Source organism: Eretmochelys imbricata, chromosome 12 (genome assembly GCF_965152235.1).
Source record: "Eretmochelys imbricata isolate rEreImb1 chromosome 12, rEreImb1.hap1, whole genome shotgun sequence".
Lineage (NCBI taxonomy): Eukaryota > Metazoa > Chordata > Testudines > Cheloniidae > Eretmochelys > Eretmochelys imbricata.
The window spans coordinates 12010751-12030236 of NC_135583.1; the positions used below are offsets into that span (position 1 = coordinate 12010751).

The window sequence follows — 19486 nt, forward strand, 5'->3', positions numbered from 1 at the left end:
TCCAAAAAAGAGGAAGGATAACACACAGGACTGGGAGTCAGTAAGCACGGACTACATTCCCAGCTTGGCCACAACCTCGGGTTGGTCACATAGCTATGCCTCAGCTTCCTCGTTGGTAAACTGGGAATCCACGAGTCTACTCTAATTTATGCCACAAGCCGAAACAGAACCCAATACCTCTGGGGATTGGGATAGCGCAAAACGGTCTTAAAGCCACCACTGTGTCTGCCCCCTGTCTTCAGCAGAGCTCTGGTGCACCTGGTCTATATTCCATCCAACCACACATTTCCTCCAGGAAAATGAACTGCACTGGCTCAATCACATCTCCATTTCTAAGCACAGCATTACTCAAAAGCTTTCCTAGACATGACCAGAGTGTTTGATTAAAATGCCTGCGTAGCAGAGTTCCATACCTGTGACAAATAGAAAAACAACCAAGGCGGCTGTAAGAATGCGTAACGAAAATTTGAACATGCACCTGTGAGTCAAATTAAAGAAGCCTAAATCCTAACTAAAGAACCTGGAGCAAGCTGCTTGTGAAATGAAAATGATGCATGGTACATTTAAGTAATCTCATCCCAGGGAGAAAATGACATGTGTTTTGGTTTTCTGTTTCCTGGAAATGGGGATCTATGGCTGCTGGCTGTCCCGACCGCCCCTTTATCATTAGGGCTGTGCATTCCGGTTCAACAAAAACACAAATATCTTGCTATTGGCATCTCTGACTTTTCACAAGCTTTTTATTTTTGCTTCAGGAAGCCAGTTATGGAACAAAAAATAAACTGATGGCTAGTTTCCTCATGATGTTTCAATCATCCAGGAAGGAACCTGCTCTGAGAAAAATAGATCTCATGATATTTCAACCACTGAACTTGTTCTCTCAGTCACTGAAAACAAAAACAAACACAGGCACACGCACGAGATCAGGGCAGATTTCTAACTTGGATGCTCCTCTGCCTTTAAGATCTCCACACACAACAGAAGAGGTGCCATTCCAATGCGTGGGATAGGACAGGCTCAGGATTTGGTCAAATTGTCCTCGGGAGTTCAGTTGTGTGAGGCTCCCTGTGCATTGTCAGTCAGGGGGTTTTATGACAGGGCAGCAGTGGGCAGAGGTCAGAACTAGAGAATCAGCTTCGTCAGGGATCCTTTAGGCTTTGCTCTTCCAAGAAGAATGGGGTGTGCGAAGGCTCCAGGGCCCATCCCAGCCCTTGGCCTGGCACAGTATCTGTGGAGCTGCTCCTCCAAACACTACTCTCTCCATGGAGGTCCCCAGCATCCAGCTACTCAGGCTGGGAAGATAATGTAGTCCTAGAAGCAGAGAAACAGCGTGGTGCTGAAAAGTTACCATAAGCGAGTAGGTGTGCAGTGCTGATATCCATTATTCTCATGCTGAGCTCGAACACAGATGGTAAAGTGGCTTCCAAAATACAGGTGAAGCTAAATGCCTACTAAGTTTCAAGCAACCTGGTCAACAGGCTCAAGGCCCCAAACTTCGGGGCAGGGAGAGGGGGGGAAAAAAGCATCCCTGTGAGTGTTCTTGACATATATTTTTTACAAGTTGTTAGTACGTTTGGGTTCTGAATTGATTCCTCAGTCACTCAAGAGTAATTACACTGGAACCCCCTTTCTTTTTTAAAAGCCTTTTATAAACCCAGAAGGGTTGATGATGTCTCCTTTGGTTTGAAAGTTACAGCTACAGGCAAGTGTCCAACTGAATGGGACTTTTAAGCCTTAAGCTTCACAATTTAAAAGGAAAACTGACACTTTACAGCCTATTTTACCTGTGGCCACTGGCCTCCTGATGTTGCTCGTTTAGTTATCTCATTGATTGTATTCCTTCGAGAATCTGGGTCTAGACGTGATACCAATATAGGCTGGAAGGATCTGATAATTGCTGTGAAAGAGAGATTCAAGTTATCATTATTATTCATAGCACACTAGTACCTAGAAGATCCAACTGAAATTAAGTGCCACTGTCCTAGGCATTGAATAAGCGCATAGAAAGAAACAGACCCTGCCTTGATCAGCTTCCAGTCTAAATAGAAAAGACAGGCTAAGAATGGGAAAAAACAAGATATTACCACCCCTAATACAGAGAATTTTTGTGATTTTTCACCCACGTTCATACAATCTGTGGCAGAGTCAGGAACTGAATGCAGATCTCCTACGTCCCAGTCCTGCCTTGACCACGAGACCATCTTCCCTGCTGCTGTGCTCCCAACGCTACATAGCAAATATCAGCAAAAAGAAAAGGAGGATTTGTGGCACCTTAGAGACTAACAAATCTATTTGAGCATAAGCTTCCGTGAGCTACAGCTCACTTCATCGGATGCATGTAGTGGAAAAGACAGTGGGGAGATTTTATATACACAGAGAACATGAAGCAATGGGTTTTACCATAATGGATTTTTTACTGTCAGTCCTTTTGGTATGATGTCCATCTGTTTGCATTTTAAAAAATCCATTATGGTAACACCCATTGTTTCATGTTCTCTGTGTATATAAAATCTCCCCACTGTATTTTCCACTACATGCATCCGATGAAGTGAGCTGTAGCTCACGAAAACTTATGCTCAAATAAATTTGTTAGTCTCTAAGGTGCCACAAGTACTCCTGTTCTTTTTGCGGATACAGACTAACACGGCTGCTACTCTGAAACATAGCAAATATCAGTAAGTCTTTCATGCTAGTCTAGTGTTCTTAGGTTACTTTTCCTAGTTGCTGACTGGGAGTTTGGCTTTGCGTTATATTGCTTATGAAGAATGCTGTAAACTTCAGGCTGGCCACCATAAAAAATAAAGGACGTGAGATTAGTAAAAGTGCTACAGCATGTATATGGCCCCAGTAATAATAAGTGTGGGTCTTCTTTTTTCTTGGGTCAATGGGAGGAGAAGGAAGGCTCAGACAATTGGAAAAATCAAGCATATATTCTATTCTAATCTACGGAATGGTTTCCTTTTTGGTTTACTTCTTCACAGCTCAGTGACAGACACACACACACACACAGAGGAGAAATGCTCAGAGAGTTCAGATGTAGAAAGCAGTGGTAAGAATATGCCATTTTCTGAATTTCCTTGGTCTGGGTCTGTTCTGCATTTTCTTTACATAACTCCCCACCCCCAAGACCTCAAGTAATTTGTATGTTCATCTGCAAATTCAGCACTTTGAGGGCTTGATAAGTCCATTCCATCCACCCATGTAAAGAAGCCTTTGCACAACTTGCCCATTCTTGGAAACGTCCGGCAGATCTGCACTGGGATTGTCAATTCCACAGCTTCCTTCAAGCCTCCTCTGAGCTACTCATTGTCACAGGCCAGGGGCATATCTAAGCCTTAAGCGTGGGCTCACTACATCCAGTTCTATGGCAAGAAGGTCTCCCTGTGGCAAAAGTCCCCCCAAAGTCACGTGAACCGTGTTCCTTTGGTTTCTTTGTGTTACTCCTGAAGCCCCTTGGTCTTCCTGCTTCCTTCCCCTCAAGAGTCTGAAATTTCTGGAAAGCTCCCATCCAAGTTGCCCAAAGGCAAACACTGTCAACAGGAGAATCTTCTGGCTAATGACTTACAGGATGATTGTCAAGGGTCACTTGAGTCATGTACACAAAGGAAGACAATAGAGCTATAATTATGGCAGGACAGTGTTAGGGAGGGAAACACAGTGGAAATATAGGTCAGGGTTTCAAAGACATTTAGGCACCTAAAGATGCAGACAGGTGCATGGTGCGATTTTCAGAAATACCTAAGCAAGTTAGGAGCCTATCTTCCATTGAGATCTGAAAATCCCACTAGGCGCCTAGCTGCATTTTTAAGTGCCTAAATATCTTTGAAAATCTGGCCCTCAGTCACTTTTTAACATAGGACTTTGGCTCCTAAGTCACTATGGCACTTAGGAAAATTTTATCCCTTATCTGTAACTTTATCAATACTTACTGCCAAATACTGGGGTCGACAGGTTCTCTACCCTGGATACGCTTGATGGAAATCCAGCTACGACACCAATAATTCCATCAAAGAAGCTTGAGTGAGGAGCTGCCACAAAGATTGGGGCTTCCAAGGGACCTGCTACTTTCCCCTTCACTTTAATTTGGAAGCCCATCAAGAAGAACAAAGCACGACCTAAGCACTGGAAGGCACATTGGATCACTTTCCTTTAAAAAGAAAATAAAACGAATAGCATGCATAAGTGAATAAACTCCATTATGTGCTCCAGCCACCATTTCTTTCCCACTTTAGAATAAAGAGCATGCAAGTAAGGTTTCCATATCATGCATTATAACTACTGGACTCATGCACCAGCTATGTGGGAAGTCAGACACTACTGCCTCCTTTTTACGTTAAAAACTACAGGGATTCCACTTTGAATCAAAATTAGCCAGTCAAATAACATCATTCCTGTTTTTTTTAAATGATCCGTTTTAATAAAGAAACCCTGATTAAGATGGAAAATGATCATGTTCCTTTAAAGAGGAACTTTAACTCTCAGCTACTCCCCGGTTTTGCTGTAACCCACTTCCTGTTATTATTCGCGCCTGGCATCATATGGCTGCAGAGAGGGAAGAATCTGGAATGCACCCAAGATATTGAAAGGCCCAAAGCGGAGCGATCAAAACCCAGAATCCCTGCTTATAACAGATATAGCTGTGAAACAGCCCTTTAATGACATCACACCTAACAGAAAAGACTTGTGAGCGGCCACAAGTGTTTTTGTTGTCATGCATAATATTATTGAGCAATCTGGGCACAAATGTGGCCAAATACAAACTTTGCCTATTATGTAACATCAGCAATATATGGGGATGTATTTTCTTGTTCCCATCATCCTTGGGCAGAATTCCAAAGGTGTTTTACTTCCTTTGTTAAGGAGTACCCCACTCCGTGGCCCAAATATTCCTTTCCAGCACCACCTCTAAGGAAAGGCCTGGCTTGCAAAGTGTCTATCTTTAACATCTAAACTAGCCCCCAAGGTCTCTGCTGCAATGAGCTGAGCCCACCACACAGAAGAAGATTTTCTGATATTTGCATGAGGTTGCAGAAACTTTATTTCTGTTTTACAATCACTCAGAGAAAATGCACTAAAATGCTGTTGAATTGAAACATATGAAGCAGACACATTCTCCACAGCATGTATTTGCAATATTTCTTTGATCATGTTAATAATAAGGAAAAAAAATTAAAGTTTGAAGCTTTTAAAATACATTGCTAAAAGTTACCTAAAGTTTGACAATTGCTTTTTACCTCTTCCATCCCATGAGCGGCACAGACCCTCTCTCAGGGTGGCAGAAAGTCACAATTGCTGCAATTGGCCATGTTAGCAGCAAAATTAATGCAATGCATATGGCACGAAATGGAAGCAGGATAATCCCCAACAGGACAGTCTAGGAAGGGAAAAAAAGGAAGAAAATGCACCAACAGAAATCACTGACCACTGATTTGCTCTGGTTACATAATGTGGACTTTAAAGTACTTATGTCACTGCTACATGATTAAACACGAAAAGTATTATGTGATTCTAACACAACTACAGATGTTTACGTAAAAGGAGGGGGAAGTTATTTTCTTTTACAAACGGTGCTTGGGAAAATTCTATAGTTGGAATTGGAATTTCTGAATCTTTAAGTCAAGGATCTTACAAGAATGACTGGCATAGGGGATTGGAAAATTTATTTATTTAGTGTGTGCATAGTCATCTAGCCAAGCGATGGCATCTTCAGTGGTATGATCCAGTTCTTCTAGGCCATCGCTGAACCTAGTCAGCAGGCATTCCTCGACAACGTCCGTCATTGTCTGTGTCGTGCCGCAGCTGCACAAAGGCCTGGCACAAAGGCCACAGCGATACTGGTTGGCTACACAGAGACCTTGCCCAGTCTGGAAACTGTTCAACAGGGACCACTGGCAATGGGACAGGTCAAAACCAGGCAGGCAAATTGTGGGGTTGGCGACAAGGGACTGGTTGGGGATTAGAACAGATAATCATTCCTCTCGCCAGAGTGTTTCCGCCCTAACATCTTGGCATGGCGGACTGGAAATGGTAATGGTCGCCTCCAGGTGATCAATTCACATCCAGTCCAGATAGCTAGTAACCAAACATCATTACCAACTGACATCTGCTTGATGTGTCTCAGTCCTGGTCCTAGGGAACACATCCACAAGAAGCCAACTGTAACATGCACTAATGTTGGTATAGCCTCAGCAGAAACACCAAGATGGAAACAGGCTAAGTTCCCCCTGCATTAGTAGCTTGAGCTTTAGTGGACTCAAGCATCCACACATGCGTACACACCCTGATGAGCTAGCTATGTCGAGCATGAAGCCCCAGTTACCTGCAGCTAGACATTTATGGGCGTGGTTGGGAACTGAATTAGGGGGAACACTAAGGTTGTACCCTGAGCTATAAATGTAGTGAAGCCATACCTAAATTGCCTGTTCACCCCAAAGACAATCTCTACTATTTAAGTTCTAGCATAGTACGAGTATCCCATGTCATTACGGCTGCCCAGGAGATATCAGTTCTATGGACAATAAAGTCTTCAGTCCACAGTCACTCTGGGAATTTTTCACAAACACTGAAGTCACTTAAAAGTATTAAAAACATACAGGCTTGATGAAGACAACACGATCTATTTTACTTCCTACCTCCTGACTGCTTTGAAATGTGCCTCTTTGAATCCTCAAAACACACTGAGATAGAGCCTCAACTTTATTTTTCATACATTTAGAAAAAACTTTGTTTAGACAGGCTAAAACTGAAATGCACTCTGAGGAGCTGTTGAAGGGAAAAAGACACAGCTTCCCTGTTCCTTGGTCAATGACAAGAACAGACTCAATATTTACACATAGTATAATACACACAAAGCAGTCTTGCCACAATCAAACTGTTCCTCTTCGACTCAGTTTGTAAAGCTCTCTCAAACATGCTAGGTAGGTACATCATAGACACATGTACCCAGGAAAATGCAGACTGGCTAATCCAGCTATTCAGTAAGGGTTATAAAACTACAAACCATGCTAATATGAATGCAAATATTTGACATGGTATTAAATTTTATCATGATGTAACCATATCCTGCTTTATTCTACAATACTGCTACTGTATTTAACAGAATAAATGCACAAACCATATTCATCCAAAGGTATACTGGATGTCATGAAGCCTCTCAACATAACTAATTACAATGAAAGAGCTTAATGTGTTGTATTTAAGTTGAATCTTGAAATAATTTTGCAATGTTTTTCAATCAGGTCACAAACAACAGAAAGTAGAAACAGAAGAATTAGTTTTGGGAAACCCCCATTTGGAAAGTTATATCTGAAGGATCATTACATCCACAGCCATTTAATAATGAATTTCCAAAACCGGACAGGTACATTGCAGCAAGAAGTGTATCGTACCAAAAACAAGCAAGTTGTGTTAAGTATTTTAGTGCCATATCAGGTGATTGGCTCTTATTAGCAATCATGCAAGCTTTACCTTTTTTTTTTAAACCTGCAACTAAATAGTAGCATTCCTCCCTCAAAGACAGCACTTCTAATCTGATCTTTACAAATGACTACTTCCTGTTCAAAAAGAAAAGGAGTACTTGTGGCACCTTAGAGACTAACCAATTTATTTAAAAGCAAGGCCAAACAGCTGCCCCAATCAGGAAATAACTTCCAGAAAGCAATTTCTGATTCATACAGCTGAATGATCATTACCAAACTATATCACTGTCTTGATTCTTACCTCTCCCCTTTAAATTAACTAATGTTTGTAATTCACGTTGGAGATTAAAAACATTTCTAAGTCCTATTTATTCTATTCTTCAATATACTCCATTGGCTACAATGTTCCTTTTGTCTGTCTCTCTCTCTCTCTCATCTCTTTCAGCGTTCCCTCAATCTTGTCGTGACATCCTACTATTCCAAAAATAATTGGACCATCTCCAATCAAAAGTAAATTTGTCCTTATTTATCTTCTAAATCCATCAGCTATCGCATCCAGGAAAATCTGAGCCCTATTATTATTACTAGCATTTGTCCTATATCTGGGAAGTTAAAGTCTCCCATAATCACACAATTTCCATTACTATTTACTTCATTAAAAACATTAAAGAGGTCTCTATCCATATCCAAATCAGATCTCGGTGGTGTATAGCACACCCCAAGCACCATCCCAGTGGAGGCTCTAGTAGCTTTCTTCCCCAATGTAATTTTTGCCCAGACAGACTCTGTCTGATCTATTCCATCACTTATTTCTTTACAGTCGACCTCATCATTGATATACAATGCTACTCCACCACCTTTGCCTTTATTTCTGTCTTTCCTAAATAGCACATACCTTTCAATACCTGTACTCCAGTCATGACTACTATTCCACTATGTTTCTGTTATCCTTATATCATCTGCTTTCACTTCCTGCACCAGTAGCTCTAGTTCCTCCATTTTGTTACCTAGGCTCCCTCGCATTGGTGTATCTTAATTTTTGCTATTTGGCTTTGTTCACGTTCTTTACCTGATTAGGCACAGACATTCTACGGCCAGTATCACCTATCAGACTGATATCTAAACCACCCTTCCTCCTTATGTCCATTCTTCTACCCACGGCTGTATCCTTTCTTACTTCGTTTTCTTCCCTCTCAATGCTAAACTAGAGAAGAGCATTTGTTTGTTTGCAGAATTTTGAACATGAACATTCTATGCTGTCCAATGTCCACAAGAAAGATTCAGTGAGTAAAATGTGAGTGAAAATCAGGATCTTTAGTTCCCATTGGCCCCTTGTCTCTCTGTCAGGCCTTGACCTGCAAGGGGCACCTCACGGGCAGAACCCAGCGCTCATGGAAAACCCCAATGGCCTCGAGGGGGCTGTGAATGGGTGCCAAGCTCACCACACACTGCACCTTGCAGCACTGGGACCTGACACTGTACCATTGTGTAGTCTCCCCCCACTCTCCCTGTAGCTTTACAGGAACATACTTTGAGTGCTGAACAAAGTGGAGATTATTGTAGAAAGCTGGAGTAATGGACCATGGTTTCAAATTGCAGGCTTCTGAAAACAAGTTTCTGTATTCTATAACCGGGTTTACTAGTATGGAAACCTACATCTTTGGGGAAATCGCACTGAAGTCAATGGCACAATTGAGAGGCGTGGGGTCCATGATTGCAGATCCTGGTGTGTTTGTATTTAAGAAGCATTTCAGCCCACCATTAAAGCAGGTCAAATTTGGCTCAAAGTTTAGATTTTAATACTATAGGATTTTAATGTTTTAAAATAATTGTTTCCACATATTTTAATTCTAAAGGGTGAAAGGAAAAAAAGTCTGTCATCCAATCCCCTGCAGCATTTGCATCCACTACCCCGTAGAATCTAGTTCAATTGAGCCTTTCAATGCAGCAAAATCTGTTAACGATAATGTGAAACTGCCTACCCTCTTTGCATTGTCCAAGCTAACCGATAAATAAGAGACAGTCAACATGTAAAAAAAAAAAGAAAAAAAATTTATGTTTTCAATTATTTAATTTTAATTTGAAAAGAACAGGAAAGAATTTTTGAAGTGCTTAACATGAGTCCTTTTAAGATCAATATTATAATAATTCAGCTTTTTATACTACCATCTCAAAGCGAGGCAGGTATTATTCACATTGTATAGATTAATAAACCAAGGAACAGTGTTTAAAAGTTCACAGTTATAACAAAAATAATGTTTTAAGCTATGTTCTTTCCTACTTTATAAACAACAACCGTAGCCCTCAGGCTGCAAATACTTATGCAAGGGTGTAACTTTATTCACATGAGTTACAATTTTGATGTCAGTGGGACTACTCATTTACATAATTATTTCACCTGCTTGTTTCCAGGATTGGGTCATTCGATTATTAAAGTAAGATCATTTTAAACAGTGACTTACTCTTTATGCTGATATCTTTTACATTTCCCCTAAGCTTTGATAATATAAACAGCCTAGTCATTGTCACTTTTGCTATTCAATTTCACTTTCAAGGTGACATGAACCAGAAAAATGAGGAAATGATTGGGAAGGAAATGTTTCCACTGGATTTGTTTTCCCTGAAAAAAATTTCTACTGCTGTTGAGCATTTTATAAAATGCTCCCCCACCCCACCAGAATCTAAAATCCCAGTGCTCCAACTGGATCTAATTGTCTATTAGAGCCAACTCATGGGCCTATTTTGATCTTATGGTACCAGAGTGCGAACATCAAAAGTAACTGCACCTCAGAAGTTCTATTCCTTGAATTCAGTGGCTCTCAAACTTTTGTACTGGTGACCCCTTTCACATAGCAAGCCTCTGAGTGCGACCTCATAAATTAAAACCACTTTTTAAAATATATTTAACACCATTATAAATGCTGGAGGCAAAGTGGGGTTTGGGGTGGAGGCTGATGGCTCACGACCCCCCCCATGTAATCACCTCAGGACCCTCTGAGGCTTCCCGACCCCCAGTTTGAGAACCCCTGCTTTAATTGGACCCAACAGCCACTGTAAACTGAGAGATTAACTCTTCAAAAATAATAATAAATAATAATAATAACAACAACAACAACATCTCAGTGCAATGGGAGCTACTTGGGGGGGGGGGGGGTAGAGATCAACGTTTACCGAGACACAGTATTTGGAAACTAGCGCTGTGGGTTTCGACGAGCTGCGGGAGGGCGATGGGGTTGGTTTGTTGGTATAAGCGGCTCCTCCTGTCAGCCCACCGTCGAAGCGCTCGGCGCTGCACTATGTCCGTGCAAGCGCCTTGCAACGACCCCGGGGACACGAGGACGGGCGGGGGGAAGACAACCACCGTGTCCAGCTAGTGCACACCCACGCCGGGGGGCAGACGGGCCGCTCCCCTGAAGAGCCCCCCCGGGGGGGGGGGGCTGGAGGGAGGCGCTATTGCCCCTGGCACGCCGGGGGCCGGCTACTCGCCGCCCGGGCTCGACTCCAGCCTGGGCGGAAGGACTGCACGGGAATAAACCGCCTCATGCCCTTGGCTGGGGGAGCCGGAGCCGGAGCCTTCCCGGGCGCCTGTTTATTCCCCGTTGCACGTGCCCCGTTTGCACCGGCGGGGCGGGGCTGCCCCGTCCCGCGCCGCCGGCCTTACCCGCGCTTTGTCCTGGGCGCTCAGGCGCCCCTCGTGCACGAAGGGGTTGCGGACGCTGGGCGGGTAGAGCGACTGCTGCCTGGGCAAGGGGAAGAGTCGCGGCGCCATGGCCCCGCCGCGCCGGCCGCCGGGCTCCGAGTCCCCGCCGCAGGGCTGCTCCGCCTCCCGCCGCCACCTGCGCATGAGCCGCCCGGGGGGGGCCGCCCCGAGGGATTCCCGGCCTCCCTCCTGGCGTGGCCGCCGCAGGCGGGGGGCTCGGCTCCCGGCCTTTCACGTGTCCCTGGGGGGGTCCTGCTGGGCAGCCCCTGCCCCGGCTGCAGCCAGAGCCCCCAGGAAGGCTGGGAACGGGAGGGGGGATTTAATGGCAGCTCGCCCCCAGTGTAAACAGGTCTCTGAGGGAACTGTCCCCAGAGCACAGCCAACCCCAGGGCCCTTGTGGCTCCCAGCTTTTGGGGCTGGGAAGGGAACCCCCCCCCGTTCCTCCTGCAGGAGCTGTGACCAAAGTAGGAGGCTGGACCCCCACACTTCCCACCTCCTTGGACTTGGGCTAGTGGGGGGTGGACCCTTGTCAGCACCCCAAACCTTGAACAGCAGGCCCCCTTCTCAGAGGCAGCACGCACAAAGCCTCACATCTCTCTATTTGTGGTACCTATCTGGCCTCCATCACTGTAGTATCTACATGCCTCACAATCTTTACAATATCTAGGGTGACCAGATATCCCGATTTTATAGGGACAGCCCCGGTTTTGGGGTCTTTTTCTTATATAGAACAGGAGGACTTGAGGCACCTTAGAGACTAACAAATTTATCAGAGCATAAGCTTTCGTGGGCTACAGCCCACTTCATCGGATTCATAGAATGGAATGAGCCATCTTGATTATCACTACAAAAGTTTTTTTCTCCTGGTAATAGCTCATCTTTATTAATTAGCCTCTTACAGTTTGTATGGCAACTTCCACCTTCTCTATGTGTATATATATCTTCTTACTATATGTTCCATTCTATGCATCTGATGAAGTGGGCTGTAGCCCACGAAAGCTTATGATGCTTGAATAAATTTGTTAGTCTCTAAGGTGCCACAAGTATTCCTGTTCTTTTTGCGGATATAAACTAACATGGCTGTTACTCTGAAACCTTTCTTATAGAGCCTTCTATTACCCCCCCCCATCCCGATTTTTCACATTTGCTGTCTGTTCACCCTAGCTGTATCTCTCCTCACAACATCCCTGCGAGGCAGGGAACTACTATTGCCCCCATTTCACAATTGGGTAACTGAGGCATAGAGAAATTAAATGACTTGCCCAAGGCCTCTGCTTGGAGGTTGCATCCCTTGTTAATGCCTGCTGGGAGCCCCAGTCCTGGCCCAGGATTTCATTGTGCTGGGCGCTCTACAAACACAGACCAAAAGACAGTCCATGCTCCAAGGAGCTTTTCTTTCCCCCTTTCCTTTGTGATGGTACAAAACCAAAAATCTCTCAAATGCACAGCCCAATAAATCATATAGGACCAAGCCAGGTCTGGGTCAGTGAGGTCTGTCTTTCTTTTTAATATATGTAAAGTTTACTTCAGTAACATCAATTTCATCCCTTTATATCATGTTGTCATCATTTCTGATCAGTATTTGACAGGGATTAACACTGAGATAGCCCCAGATTTTTATGTAGAAGCTGGGATAAACGTGGACCTAAAATATCATATCCTGTAAACAGGTCCTCATCCAAATGCCCTGAAACCTTTATTTTGTAATGATCTACCACTAGGCGGCGATAGGACAATTCATTGCCAGAAAGATAAAGTTAAGTGGTCAGGTGGCATAATTAGTGAAGAGGAGTTAATTTTAGGTAGCGAGCCTTATAAGGCTATTCATTCTCCATCTCCATGTGAGAGTTGAGGGTTGCTGGAACTGCCTCTGTCTTCAAACCTGAATGAAGCTTGGTCACTTTTTGAAACTAAGCAAAGTTTCAGCCTAACTTTATTTGGGGTACGTTTAGTTCCTCAGACTACACTCATAACAGAGTTGATATAAATTTATTAACCAGATTATGATGTAAGAACATAACTTTTTCATTGCCCCATCGAACGCAGAGGGTCTAGTGGAGTGGGCACTGGGCTGGGACTTGGCTTCTAGTCTTGGCTCTCAAATGACTGACCTGTTGTGTTACCTTAGGTGGGTCCCTGTGACACTGTCTCCTATCTCACCTATTGTCTGTCTTGTGTCTAACTAAGCATTCATGTAGTGGCTCTGTTGGGGTCTGTAAGTGCTACCATCAAACAACTAAATAATAACAATAAACAAGTCTCAACCTTTCTAATCGAGTTCCTCTGATTGGGGAGAACAGTACTTACCTACTTCACAGCGATGTCATGAGGATTAATACATTAACAGCAGTCAAATAATTTTAAATAGTATTTGTGCTTTGAAAGTGCAAAACACAGTGTAACGGCTAATTAATAATACAAAGATTCTGCCAAATTCTGACTTCAGGTAGGCACGCACCGCACTATCTGTCTGCAATGGAACGCTGGCCAGGCTGTTTTCCTCACTGTCCTTATTGCCATCCCATCCCCACAAATGCTGGGGTTTCTCATTGTCACCTGTCATACACCCTGTCTGGAAACAGCTACAGGACAATCAAAGAAGTTGCTAACATGGAATGTTGGAGAACCTTTTGACTGCCACGCTTGAACTATCTAGAGAGACCTTGGTACAGGTGGAGAGAGAGAGAATCTGAAGGCTGAGAGGGAGGAGAGGAGAGTCCACCCTGAAAGGACTGACTGAAAATCCAAAGGGTTCTCTTAGTGGTGAGGGTATTGGAGGGAGGTGCTGGCTTTGTTTTTGCACTGTTCTGTAACTTGCTGTAGTTTCTCTATGAATAACAGTTTGTTCAAAAATCTGACTGCTTGGCTAGGTGAGCAGCAACCAATTCCTCTTTCATCGGCAGCCAGTCTTCCATAGAGAATGCAAACACCCCAACTGAGCTTAAATGAGCTTTGTGCAGAGATTAACGCTCTGCCTAATTCTCCCTCTGTGACCCCCACCCCCACTTATAATGAAGAACCCTCAGGTACTAAATCTCTCACTTATGTTCCTCCCATTTGGGATGATGCCAAGATTCAAGCATGTAGGCCTAGAGCCATGGTGCCATAAATTCAAAAGTGACCTTCTCTGCCAATCCTTGATCTCCTTTTAAAGCCGAGTGCTTTTTTATTACATATCACCAAAATCCACAGATAAACACAAGCATTATATATATATACAATTTAACGGTAGTTTATTCTTATTACTATAAAATATTGATCTAGCTTATAAGAGTATTCTAAGTACTTTGCAGGGATGTAGGAAGATAGATTCTTGCCTAGAAGAGCTTACAATCTAAGATCCTGATCCTGCAGTTAAATCTGCTGATGTTAAACCAGGGGTGAAAGTAAGTCGAGTGACTTACAGGTATGCTGGGCCCAGCTCTGGCCCCTGGGAGGGGCGGGGCCTAGGGCGGAAGGGGCAGGGCTGAGGGGGTCAGAGCCAGCCCCAGCCCACTCTGTAAGGTAAGTGCCCCCCACTTCTCCTCCTCCTCCTCCTCCCCCCTACCCCACCGGGGTAGCAGCAGAAGCCCAGGGCTCCAGGGGCTACTTAAAGGGCCCAGGGCTCCCCTGCTTCTACTGCCCCGGTCCTTTAATTAGCCGCCGGAGCCCTGGGGAAGCGGAGGGGCTCCAGCAGCTATTTAAAGGGCCCGCAGCTCCCCTGCTTCTACCACCCCGGTCCTTTAAATAGCTGCTGAAGCCCCGTAGCCACTACCCCAGGGCTCCAGCAGCGGCGCTCTGGAGGCAATTTAAAGGGCCTGGGGCTCCAGCCACTGCTGGGAGCCCCAGGCCCTTTAAATTGTCCCCTGGGGAAGCCAGGCTGCCCCAGTACAGTGCACTGGCTCTTGCCGGTACACCATACCGGGGAGTACCAGCTTACTTTCACCTCTGTGTTAAACCCCTGCGTCCAGTACAGCTGCAGTCTGTACATACAACCCATGTGAAACATGCCGGCAGATTGTGCCATGTTTTGCAGAATATATCCTGTAGGGGGTAAATTTTCCTTTGGTGTAGATTGTCATAACTTCATTGACGTCAGTGGCACTATGGCAAGTTATACACACTAGCATCTTCCCCTTAGTACTCGTTTCAGGAAGAAATAACTCTCCTTTCTTTGCGTTAGCGAGAATTTGTTCCTAGAGATCTTCATACCATAAGGATGGGAAATAAAACATCAGAAACTCATTTTAGTGTTTATTTCCAGTACGTATGGAATGGAAGAAAATACATATTCTAAAGTGTGAGACTAAATACATGCACTCACACATTTTTGAAATCTGCTGTCTGTCATTTCTCCCCTGTACCACAAGCTAACAGATGTTGCTCCTTATAGCCATTCACTGATTAATTATCCTGATTAGCCCCAGTGTCTTATCTTTATAGAACACACTCACAAAGGCATTTCTGACATATAAATTGAAAACCCACTTTGTTTAAGGCAGATTTCCACTTGCTTTTGAAAAATGAGCCCCATCTGGTGGTCACACTGCTCTACCACAACAAAACTCAGCACTTTGTTCAGTAACTGATCCCCACAGCCCTTTCTCAAGGTGGGCTATAATAACCCTACACAAATAATGCCATAAGAGATTACTAAATTCGATGGGCCTCACTCTCTTCTTGCTTGCACTGGTGTAAATTAGAAGGAGTTCAGTTGAACCCAATTCAGTTATACGTGGTGTAAAACTGGTGTGAGAAAAGAATCACACTCTATGTGTAGAAATTACCAGTTGTTAGGTAGACAAAATGCAGACTGAGAAAAGAAAACCAGTAGCACAAGCTATGGTCCATAATAATAAGGATAATTATAAATGGCAGATCTAGAAACAGAAAGGGGTCACATTCTAAAAGGATATAAGACATACTAGAAGTGATCAGTTTCTAGAGGTAATATCTATTTAATTATGAAACAAACATAAAACAAATTTTATATGTATTGCTCAAAGGGCCAGATACTCTGGTGTTACATAGCTCCAGTGACTGACTTTAATAGGATGAGGATCTGGTACAAAGTATGTATGTGTGTATGTAGTATGTATGTATGTATATGTATAAAATAAAGTACAACATAAGAGCGGCAATACTGGGTCAGACCAAAGGTCCATCTAGCCCAGTATCCTCTCTTCCGACAGTGGCCAATGCCAGGTGCTCCAGACAGATTGAACAAAACAGGTAATCATCAAGTGATCCATTCCCTGTCACCCATTCCCAGCTTCTGGCAAACAGAGGCTTGAGACACCATCCCTGCCCATCCTGGCTAATAGCCATTGATAGAGCTATCCTCCATGAACTTATTTAGTTCTTTTTTGAATTCTGTTATAGTCTTGGCCTTCACAAAATCCTCTGTCAAGCAGTTCCACGGGTTGACTGTGCATTGTGTGAAAAAATACTTACTTTTGTTTGTTTTAAACGTGCTGCCTATTCATTTCATTTGGTGACCCCTAGTTCTTGTGTTATAAGAATGAGTAAGTAACACTTCCTTATTTACTTTCTCCACACCAAGTCATGATTTTATAGACTTCTATCATATCACCCCTTAGTTGCCTCTTTTCCAAGCTGAAAAGTCCCAGACTTAATAATCTCTTCTCATTTGGCAGCCGTTCCATACCCCTAATAATTTTTGTTGACCTTTTCTGAACCTTTTCCAGTTCCAATGTATCTTTTTTGAGATGGGGCGACCACATCTGCACGCAGTATTCAGGATGTGGATGTACCATGGATTTATATAGAGGCAATATGATATTTTCTGTCTTCTTCTCTATCCCTTTCTTAATAATTCCCAACATTCTGTTTGCTTTTTTGACTGCTGCTGTACATTGAGTGGATGTTTTCAGAGAACTATCCACAACGACTCCAAGATCTCTTTCTTGAGTGGTAACAGCTAATTTAGACCCCATCATTTTATATGTATAGTTGGGATTATGGTTTCCAATGTGCATTACTTTGCATTTATTAACATTGAATTTCATCTGCCATTTTTTGCTCCGTCACCCACTTTTGAGAGATCCTTTTGTAGCTCTTCGCAGTCTGCGTAGGACTCAACTACCTTGAGTAGTTTAGTATCATCTGCAAATTTTGCCACCTCACTGTTTACCCCTTTTTCCAGATCATTTATGAATATGTTGAATAGGACTGGTCCCAGTACAGACCCCTGGGGGACACCACTATTTACCTCTCTCCATTCTGAAAACTGACTATTTTTTCCTACCCTTTGTTTCCTATGTTTTAACCAGTTACCAACCAATGAGAGCACCTTCCCTCTTATCCCATGACTGCTTACTTGGCTGAAGAGCCTTTGGTGGGGACCTTGTCAAAGGCTTTCTGAAAATCTAAATACACTATATCCATTGAAGCCCGCTTGTCCACATGCTTGTTGACTCCCCTCAAAGAATTCTAGTAGATTAGTGAGGCATGATTTTCCTTTACATAAACTATGTTGAGTCTTCCCCAACAAATTATGTTCATCTATGTGTCTGACAATTTTGTTCTTTACTATAGTTTCAATGAGTTTGTCTGGTACTGAAGTCAGAGTAGAATATTTTTTTTCAACTTTTAAACAAAATCCCCCCTCAGTAAGAAATCAAGTCCACAAAATCTTAGCCCCAAAACTGAAAGTTTCAGAAAGTTATGTAACTTAGAACATGGATGCACGCAACTTGTAGTCCTGTCATTGCTCTTGAAAAACAAACACACACACACATACACACACACACACACACACACACACACACACACACACACACACACTTTGGCTCTGGTCCAAACTGATCTAATGCCTGGAGATTTCCTTTCTTGTTAAACAACAACCAAACTAAGCTAAACCTAAGTTTTCTCCGTAGCTTGGCTATTCCTACAGTATTTTCAGACAAATTCCCATTCCTGTCTCCATCCCTTGTTCCTTCTGCCTTATTGAGGCTTTCAAAGCTCTCATATCCTGGGTGGAAGCAAATAGGCATCACATTCACTGGCTGCCAGGATGAGTTAGCAACATAACTTGAAATCTGTGAACAAAGCTCTAGCAATTGACAAGAGGGGTGTAAGTAACTATACACAGCCTCCTGGATTCTGGGGCCACCAGGATCCAGTCCAGTCCATAGCGTAAGCTAGAGCAGCCTGACAGTTGGACTGTCCATTGCTCTAATGGGTCATTCAGGCATCCAAAAATAGCTGGCATATAATGGCAGTGAAGTGATGCCCTGTTCCCATGGCCATGCAACCTACAACAGGGAAGAGACTCCCCCTATGCTGAGAGAATTCCCACATAGCCATTTAATCTGACTTTCCTCGCTCTTTGCACCACTTGAGTGGAGTAAAGCAGGAAAAAGCAAGCACCCAGAATCAGGTCCTTTAGGTTTGGAAGTCGTGTATCAGAAGTGCAGCACAGGGTCTCCACAAAACACTTAAACATGTGCTTAGCTTGCATATGATTAGTCCCATGCAAGTCCATGGGATTTAAAGAGAAGCATTTGCTTAAATCCTTCACTGGATATGGGTCTATATGGTTACCTAGATACACTGAATAGTTAGCTAAATTATGTTCGATTAGATGTGGTTTGCTGATTCTAAATGAAGGTAAAGTTAGTATTGACTTACGGCCTGTTTCACACACACTCTCATTTACATCAAGGAGTGCCCTGCCAGAGGCAGCTGCAGAACTGGATACTTTGATGGGAATTTCTTATATGTGTATGTTTCCTTGGTCAGAGGGAGTCCAAACTGGTGATGGAGGATTACATATCCAACTCCCAGGGCTCTTGTAGTGTCATCTTCCATGATCACTGAGTTCACTTTAAAACAAAAGAAAAAAAGTAGATTTACAAGAAAAAGAGAGAATCAGTGAATTGGATGTGTATGAAATATAAAATCTTGCTGTTTTTTTCCCTTTGAACTAAACCCAGGAGGAACAGTAAAGTTTACCCTATTTAAAACATTAATTAGGGAGCTGACAGTACATAGAGATAAAAAAGAAGTCTTAGAGAAGTCTCCAGGGACTCAAAAAACCCAGTTTTGTCTACATGAGGCAAAATAATTTTAATTAGAAAAAACTGAATTGAAGTGAACTGATACGAGCAACAAAAAGAGAATTTATCCCACAATGTATTCATGGAGCATAATTGAATGTTCATTAGCTAAGAGTTATTTACTGACTGTTAATGAGCAGAAATGAATATGTATTATTTCTTATTAAGCTGGAAACGTATGGAACTAATTGTATTTAAATATAGTAGCTATAAAACTGTGTTTATTAAATCTCACAACTAAGAACAGTAAAGGCACGGAGGTGAATTTGTATTCTTTACTGTAATATAATTTTAAATATTTACTAAGC

At 43.0% G+C, this 19486-nt stretch overlaps 1 protein-coding gene across 2 annotated transcripts in view; it reads right to left on the minus strand.

Annotated features, from left to right (window-relative positions):
* Window positions 1–11262, minus strand: part of LPCAT2 (lysophosphatidylcholine acyltransferase 2) — a 47491-nt gene extending 36229 nt beyond the window's left edge. Inside the window, exons 1-4 of one of the 2 annotated variants that reach the window (XM_077831189.1) lie at window positions 11080–11262; window positions 5235–5374; window positions 3930–4147; window positions 1785–1897 (exon numbers count right to left, since the gene is read on the minus strand). In XM_077831189.1, the coding sequence (XP_077687315.1) occupies window positions 1785–1897; window positions 3930–4147; window positions 5235–5374; window positions 11080–11262 (654 nt within the window). The remainder of the gene's footprint in view (window positions 1–1784; window positions 1898–3929; window positions 4148–5234; window positions 5375–11079) is intronic. The other variant, XM_077831190.1, reaches the window with a different exon arrangement.
* Between the last annotated feature and the right edge of the window lie 8224 nt (window positions 11263–19486).